The sequence below is a fragment of the Ostrea edulis genome, chromosome 6 (assembly GCF_947568905.1).
Source record: "Ostrea edulis chromosome 6, xbOstEdul1.1, whole genome shotgun sequence".
Lineage (NCBI taxonomy): Eukaryota > Metazoa > Mollusca > Bivalvia > Ostreida > Ostreidae > Ostrea > Ostrea edulis.
In genome coordinates, this window is record NC_079169.1 from 72870146 (window position 1) to 72878601 (window position 8456).

The window sequence follows — 8456 nt, forward strand, 5'->3', positions numbered from 1 at the left end:
TCATCGGAATCCTACTCCAAACAGGATTTGGGTAATGTAGCGACATCCCCTAAGGGGCTGGTGCGGTAGCACGATTAATACATCGTCTAGACAACTGTGGGTTTTTTAAATACTAATTTTACATCAGAAGTCCGCCATGAAACGTTAAAAAAAGTGTCAAAAAATTTCATAAACCCATTTTATCCATGCACACTCATGATCCATAATGGTTGGAATAGTTGGATTTCTTACGGAATTCATTCGAACTAATTGATTTTTTTCCTCCAAAAAATTATATTTGTAGCCCTACAACAGATCATCCATTAATTTTTATACAGTACAGTAACTATCGGATTGTAATTACATTGACCATTCAAACGAAAATGGTTGGATAAGTTTTCACATGCTCTCTGACATTTTAGAATACATCTCTAAGAAACTGCCACGATCCCATGAATTCAGAGAAGAATCCTTTCACTTTAAGTTGGTGAATCTCGTTCAAGAAAATTTGTCAGATATTCTACAAGATGGTAAGCATTGCGTCTCAGTGTTGTTCTAGACAAAGATGTTTCTTTTGGACAGAGATGCACATCAGGCAAATAAATATTCTGGGGTCAATCCTTGATTTCTGATAACATGACAAATTGATTTCATGCTTCAGCATTCTTTTACGGAATATATCTTCTCGCAGAAGTTTTATTTATATGTTTATTGTGTTATTTTCTGTGTAACAATACTGCAATATTGGAAAAGCCACGAGTCGAAGAAAAATAAAACAAACGTCAAATAATTATGACATGTTTTGATAATGTGTTCCCACCTTTTATTTTGACATTGCATTAGATATACTATCTATAAACAGACATCTCACCTATTCATATTTTCACAGGAGGGATTCTAGTGGCAGAAATCTGCACGAGAATCTACGTTGGAGATCTTAGGTCCCCGCAGACGGAGATTTACATACTAAAAGAACTTAACAACCCACATAAACAAAAACTCTTCTTGCAGGCCATGACCAACATTAAAATGACAGTACAAAGACGATCTCTACTTCTTCAAGAGGTTTCTGTTAAACCTAAATCTGCTACTTTGCTGGAAGTATTCAGCGATGTGAAGGCAGTGGAAACAGCTGTGTTAAGTATATTCAAAGATGGCGACGTACAGCGGAAACTGACACAAAGCGGGCCCTGTTGTTTGGGGTCCAAACTCTCTGATGATATTCTGGTAGATATCAATGTCATGTGGAAAATTCAGGATTCCCCAAACCAAGGTGTTTAGTTTAATTTCATCATATATCATTATTTTTTGCACAGTTCTTTTTCGACGCTTGTATATTTGGCGGGCTCATCTGCCAAATCCCAGGGGACGAATTTGAACCCACCATCATTCCTTCATAATCCATCAACTAGAAATTCTTTAGAGAGCTAAGAAATTCACCTCTTAAAAATAATTTTTTAATTCTTATATATCGTAAATTCAATTTTCCTTAAAGCTTTTCCAAAGTGAGAATTTTTGTTTTTAAATCTTAGCGTAAAATGTTTAAATCCGAGCAATTTTTTTCTCCTATAGTAGAAAATGCTTGTAATTCTTGAAGGAATCAGTCAACTTTTATAGGTTGTAACCGGTTGCGGTAGCTTAGTGATGAAGCGTTCGCTTCGTAACCTGGAGGTCGTGAGTTCGAGACCCGCTCGTACCATGGCCGCGTCAAACCTAAGGCGGCTCCTTCACCAAACGCTCGGCACTTAGAAGTGAGAATCACGGGTCTTTCGGAGAGGACCTTAAAAATGGAGGTCCCCTTGTCGCGGCAGACGTTAGTACGATAAAGAACCATCACTGCTACGGCCCCGAGCGTTAAGCATAGGTCTAAATTTGTGGTACTTAACCTACAGCTGGTGACGTCTCAATATGAGTGAAAATTTCTCAACGGGACGTGAAACAAATAAACAAACTATATCAATCTATAGGATGCTTTAAATCTCTGTAAGATTTTGTTAAAATTGTTGAATTTTTTCTTGTATGAAAACTATTCCCAAGAAATTTTTCAGGTGTGAATTTCTCACATTTCAGATGACCCTCCCCCACGGCAAATTAGTTTAAAGCAATACAAGCTGTAACTGACGGCAAATAAATTGAAAAATAAAAGAACAAATATCTAACATATTTGTGATTGAATATACATGTATATAGCTTAATAGAATCAGAGTGAATCTGAAGCAATAAACCTGTCAAATCAGCAGAAAATATAGATTTATGAATCATTGTCATCCTGTCAGTAATTCCTGCTCGTAATCTCCGATGTGCATTGACCTTGGAGGTCACCAGTTCGGAAAAAGCGAAAGAGAGACACTGAGCACGTGTCAGATTTGTAAATAATCTAGCATGCCAATTTTATGGAAAATTCGCTATCAAAATTTTATTTCAGTAGCACATTTGCGTAATCATCACTTTCTTACATGTAATGTCATTCATGAAACAATGTAATATTTTAAAACAAAAGACACGTGTAGTTACTCGCGTCAGTTTCCGTCTTTAGTTTGTATAAAACCTCGGCCTCAGCAACCCGATTATGTTCGGCAATCCTCGTTCTCATGCAGTCCTTGTATACGACGGAATGGCGGTTTATACGAAACGCTCATTGTAGGTATGCTCTCAAACAATATTCCCTTGTTTATTTTACTGAATTTTTCTTCAGATCTTAGGGATTATATTAGTTATACCGATGGGTGTTATTTAATGCATAATTGAATAGTTGAAAAAATACCGTCAGTTACAGTTTGTATTGCATTAAAATCCGTAAAAATTAGTCTTTTTCTCTAAACGTGAAATCTTATATACGCATCAACGTAAACTCCAAAATGCATCATTTAAAAAAAAATGCTCAGACCTTGTTTTTTAATACAGAAATACACTGTATATGTATGATTGCGTTAAATTTATTTTCATCGGTGTCTACCTAGATCAAGGATACGATGAATTCACATCAATGAACAACAAATGCCATTTTCATATGGAGAAGTATTTCATAGCAGGGGACTATTCGAATGAAACAGGTAAGCATGCGGAGTACTGGTATCCAATGTGCTTAAGTCTGCCAAGGTGCTTCATGTCATTGTTCATTTGCAAGGCTGGATGCTAGATTGAGTCAATACAGGATTTCTTAATTCATATACACTTTCCTGTCGATATATTACAAAAGTCATGCTAATTTACAGTTAGTTTGAAGAAAAAATGATATTGCCGGTGCCGCAGGGAACATGTAGGGAAAAGTCATCAATACGTCACGCAATGCTTTATCTGGGTCTTCAATGTTACTTTTTATTTAGAATCTCATCCGAGTTCAAGTTGGCTAATCAAATGCAGGTTCATTATCCAGACATGTGTGGTTGCTTTAAAAGGATTCAAATCATTGTTCTGAGTTCATGAACTCTGAACATCTTGAATTTTTAAACTACTAACAGGATTAATTAACCTGCATGGAATGATCTTCCTCAAGCTTAGCGTAAGATCAAGAAATCGATTTCTGCAAATTCGGTATAATATACTCTAGATTCATTTATATGCAACAAAATTTTGCGAATACTTTATATAATCAAAAGATATACGTATTTCCAAAAATACTATTATGAAGAAAAACGGTTGGGGGGAGAGGGGGGGGGGGTTCTTGCGATTATAACAGATCTGTAATTTTTTAAGAAGATTTACGGTATTCAGAAAACAAAGATATTTACGGTGAAATCGAAACGAAACAAATGTTGATAAAGTGGTATTCAGACAGATTCTTCTGGAAGAGGCAATGTAACTCAACTCCTCCTGGAGAGTTAAGTTGCGGCCAAAAGAGACTAATCAAACGCGGCTTGAGTTAAAACCATGCTTTGAAAATTCTAATATTACAAAAAAAAAACCAAAAAAAAAACCATGCAACTCCTTCCAAAATATAATGTAATATTAATATAATTGATAGATTCTGCAGAGGTTAAAGCATCACCAAACATAATTATCGACATGCTAGTGAAGAAAGGGAAAGAATTTGATATGCAGATGGAAGAGAAACTAGCCCGCGCTCTACATAAACTGAAATGGAGTGATGGATTAATCCCTAGTGAATCCGTTGCGGATGTGGCTGTAGAAATCGCAGTTCCAAAACTCGACTTCCGGTTTGCTTCCAATGATGCGATGAAGAGATTTTACCAGTCGTCAGAACAACAGAGTTTGAAGAACCTGATTCTCAATATATTTGAAGAGAAACCGATCAAAGATTTACTGACAGGAAGTTCATTTGATTTTGTCGTCAGAGTGGAGCTTCATATATCGGAATATTTAGTCAGAGGCATTATTGAACCAGGTGAATCCCAGACAGGATCAACACGATGAAATGAAAAGGGGCTTGATTATCTAGATTTAGGAATGCACTCATGATAAAATACTATACCAGTACTTTGGGTTCACTCTTCTGCACGCCTTTATCTCCTGCTTGTATATAGAATAATGTTGAAGTATTGTAGATCACCATTACTGTAGACTCCTTATATTTCACAGTAGTCCTGCTGTTTCATTGCATGCGTCAGCTATTCATAGCATTAGATAATTTTAAGCCTTATAACAATCATTAGATAATATATCTATACAGCAGTTCCCATTATTAGTGATTTGATGTGATACTTGTTTTGCAAATAACTTTATATTTATGTGTAGGCCCGCCTTCCTTGCCAAGACTCGTCAGGGTTGTAGATGCCACGACCCATACACTTACTATAGAATGGGATGTACCAGAAACAGACTATGGTCTCCCCATACTCTCCTACCACGTGGAAAGGTTTGACTTCATCAAGAAGAAATGGCTCAGAGTGGGATCCACGGAACCGCCAGTGACGGTCTGCAGGGTCGCTAACCTGGAAATGGGACATAAATACAAAATACGGGTGTTCGCCGTCAATAAATTAGGTCGCAGCAAGCCTTCTACTACAGATGGTCCCGTTACCCTTCTTCGTTTGCCAGGTGAGCCTTCTATGCCTATACCCATAACGGCCAATGCTAACTGCCTCCGATTTGGAAAGAGCCCGCCTTGTTGTAATCTGTCTGCTTCTCTGTATGCCGATAACTTTGCTCTATTCTTATTACTTGACCCTGTGAACTATGTGTCTACATAAAAAAGAGTATAAACACTTTCTAATTTAGTACTCTAAGAACCAAGGTCAAAAGCTTCATTTCGTGTCACGGCCAAGGTCAATTTCCCATTACAGGAAACTGTCATGGTCAGATTTTACCTAATGTCCTGTTTCCTTTCGTCGTTTTTGTTGTATAATTCTTGTTCTGCATGTATATTGGTTTGATGATTAAAAAAAAACCAAACACAAATTCTGCAGCAATCCTATTTTGAAAGAATTGGAATTGACAGGGAAGATCATCCAATTTAGTGAAAATCATATTCTAGTGCATTTGTTTGGATTGTTAGAATTTTTTTAATACTCATGATCTAATCACTGACGATCATTATATTATTATGCAAATTATTTTCTGTTAACAGGGAGCCGAGGGAAGTCATTAGCAGTAAATGGTCACACAGATTTATGAATGAAAGAAATTAGAGATTGCATGTCATTCATGAAGAAGCATGAAATGCACATGAACTTCCTGAATTCTACCTGTCATTATTTATAAATCAAACTTCTCAGGAACTTTGGTTTTGGCAACAGCGGATCGATGTTGTCTGATTTCGTGACTGATCATGTCCTCCGTCTCGTTTTCCTGATCCGTCCACACAAATGGAACTCTTTAAAATCAGGATATGGACTCAATAACAATGACAAAGCCTCTTCATTCACGGTGACGTGATTGGAGATTGTGTTTCCCCAATAAGTGCCCATTTCTAATCGTATTTTTGCACACTTGCTAAACGTTGATACTTCCTTGAGTTTAATCGCCACTTGTTGAAGCACTTGTGCTGTTTTTGCGAAGTTATGACTAGAAGTAATTACAATTTTCCTCGTACAAAGGCCAGGAATGAATCTATATTGTTTGAAGACTATTTCTGAATCTAAAATTTAGACACCGTTTCACAAACCCCCCCATCATAAATGAAGTACTACACAGTGGCGGATTTAAGGGGGGGGGGAGGGCACAGCCGGCGCCCCCCCCCCCCCATCCCCCTAAAATTTTCAAATTTAAGGTAAATCGGAGTATCTTGTTTAGAAAAATGTACTAAACGATAAAAGAAGCAATAATTTCTTCCACTCCCGGAGAAATAAATGACAAAATCTTTTGATTGCTTGCATCACTTTATAGGGAGAACTTAATTTTGTTCCAGAAACCCTTAAAATTTTAGTCATTTTATTAATTTCACCTGATTAGAAATGATAGAAAATAGTACAAATGACTAAATAGGAGACATATTTCAAGCCTTATAAAATCTGTAAAATCCCGGAGCTTCCGCCCCCTGGACCCCCATCAGGGCTTCACCCTGGACCCACTGGGGACCTCAAGGCGCCCCCAGCCCCCACTGCCTCATAAAGTGGCGCCCCCGTAACCGCAATTTCTGGATCACAGCGAGTTATGACGTAGGCCCTAGTTTCACAAAAGATACATAGAACCGACGTAATAAATATCGTACAACGTAAGTTTACCGGAAGTTACATGTATGTTATGGAAGTAGAAATATGGCAGACGTCATATTGTAAAAAAAAAATTAAAAAAATTCAGCAAAAGAAGAGAGGGACTGGGGGGGGGGGGATGTTAGAAAGCTAGGAACAGAAACATAATTTGCGCATCCCCATCCCACAAAGATGTCAATATGGGAACCCTGCTATTGAATAAAATCCAAACTTGATCCCCCAAAAAATCATGCTCCTTGTCCTTCACAATAGGAACAGTCCAATAAGCTCGTGATTGACCTATGTGGACCGATATAATTGTCTAAATTAAGATGTCTTACGATCAATATACCAACGTAAAGTAGCTCACATTTCTGGTCCAAGTACGTCAAGATGGTCAACAAGCCAGCACTTGCTACGATTTGAATCATTATTAGAAGAGTTTATCACAGGACCAGAAACACCGTGCAGTTTAAAGGAACACTAGCTGTCATTTTGTCACCAAAAATTGAATTCAATGAAAATTCCCCTATATTATATATTTCAGTAATAACACCAGTATTTAACTATCTCAAACACTTTTTGACCTCAAAGCAGACACATGAATGTGCAATTTTGGTGATCATATAATCACTGTCTTGCAAGACAATAATTCTTCCTATATTTCTTTATACTAAAAGCAGTTATCTAGCATAGTTTTATTACGTTTCTATTGTTTTTGTACAAAATAAATGGTTTTATTAGTCATTAATATATATCCCTATTCCATTGAGGGATTTTGAGAAGTTAAAAAAGGTTGTCATCACTTTCACACCTAATACCCCTTTAATTAAATTCGAAGTTTTACCCCCCAAAAATCTTCTATTTTAATATTTTTGTGTATGTACATTCTTCTTTTTTGCGGCAAATCTAAATGGCGTTTATCGCCCTCGCACCATATTGGACAATTTTATCAGACAGTCGGATTTAACCCCCTCCCTATTTTTTTGTGGTGGGAAATGTAGCATCTACCGTTGTAACCCCTCCCTTCTGGATCCTCCCAAATTCTCTTCAGTCCTGTTGGTGCTACATGTTGATGTAAACACTACAGAATGAGAGAGATGATGGTAGAGTCGCACGATAGATGACGCAGTCTGTGTTAAAAATAGTGAAATGGATACACATTGTGAAAGATCATTATAAGTAAACATATAAAAAATTAAAATGATCTATTCTGTTTTATCCAAGAGAATGATTGATGTTAAAACAAGTATTGTGACTAAACCTTGATGGAAAAACGAAGGCACCCTTAAAGCTTATTTACGCAGAATATAAAAAGTATTACTTCGAAAATAATACAATTTTGTTATTTTCTGCCTCATTATAACATACGAAGACAGCAAAATTTATCTCAGTTTTATGTACAAAGCTGCAGAGAACTTTACGAGACGACTTGAGGGGCTGACTCCTCAGAAACATGTAAAAGTGATGATTAGCTTCACAAGAACCACCGTTTATTACTCTCTTGTGCTCGAGAGCTATCCTTTACGATTAATTATCATCGTTTGTAGGGGATTGTTAAACCAAAGTAAAAATCTATTAATAGTGGGGTTTCCTGAGAGTGTATGTAATGAGAAATAATGCGAAATAATCGAGAGGAGAATCAATTGTTTCATCATGTTCTTTGAGAGGTTGTTCTCGGGTTCGAGAGGAGATCACCGAAATTTGAGAGCAGCTGAAACTTTGCGAGCATCCATCTTCCTATACAAAACATGTGGTATAAACATAAATATTGTGTACAAGTTATAATTTGTATTTTGATGTAGTACAAATTATATCAACATAACGGGCATGCATGGCAATTTGTAATCTCTACAGACTAAAAATGACAAACTGGCGCGTGCATGG

At 36.9% G+C, this 8456-nt stretch overlaps 1 protein-coding gene across 2 annotated transcripts; it reads left to right on the forward strand.

Moving 5' to 3' along the window:
- Positions 1–2937: 2937 nt before the first annotated feature.
- On the forward strand, positions 2938–8159 carry LOC125683193 (myomesin-3-like). 2 transcript variants are annotated; one of them, XM_056140716.1, is made up of 4 exons: positions 2938–3032; positions 3944–4324; positions 4675–4977; positions 5507–8159. In XM_056140716.1, the coding sequence occupies exons 1-4, from the start codon at positions 2966–2968 to the stop codon at positions 5551–5553; spliced, it is 798 nt and encodes a 265-aa protein (XP_055996691.1). In that variant the 5' UTR covers positions 2938–2965; the 3' UTR covers positions 5554–8159. The 2 variants fall into 2 exon arrangements, with proteins under 2 accessions (XP_055996691.1, XP_055996690.1); XM_056140715.1 differs by lacking the exon at positions 5507–8159 and having other exon boundaries at positions 4675–5284.
- The last annotated feature ends 297 nt before the right edge of the window (positions 8160–8456 follow it).

Coding starts and splice junctions, on each gene's coding strand:
- LOC125683193 (XM_056140715.1), top strand. CDS start 2,966: ATGAACAACAAATGCCATTTTCATATGGAGAAGTATTTCATAGCAGGG. Junction 3,033..3,943: donor GGACTATTCGAATGAAACAG/GTAAGCATGCGG, acceptor TATAATTGATAG/ATTCTGCAGAGGTTAAAGCA. Junction 4,325..4,674: donor CAGAGGCATTATTGAACCAG/GTGAATCCCAGA, acceptor ATTTATGTGTAG/GCCCGCCTTCCTTGCCAAGA.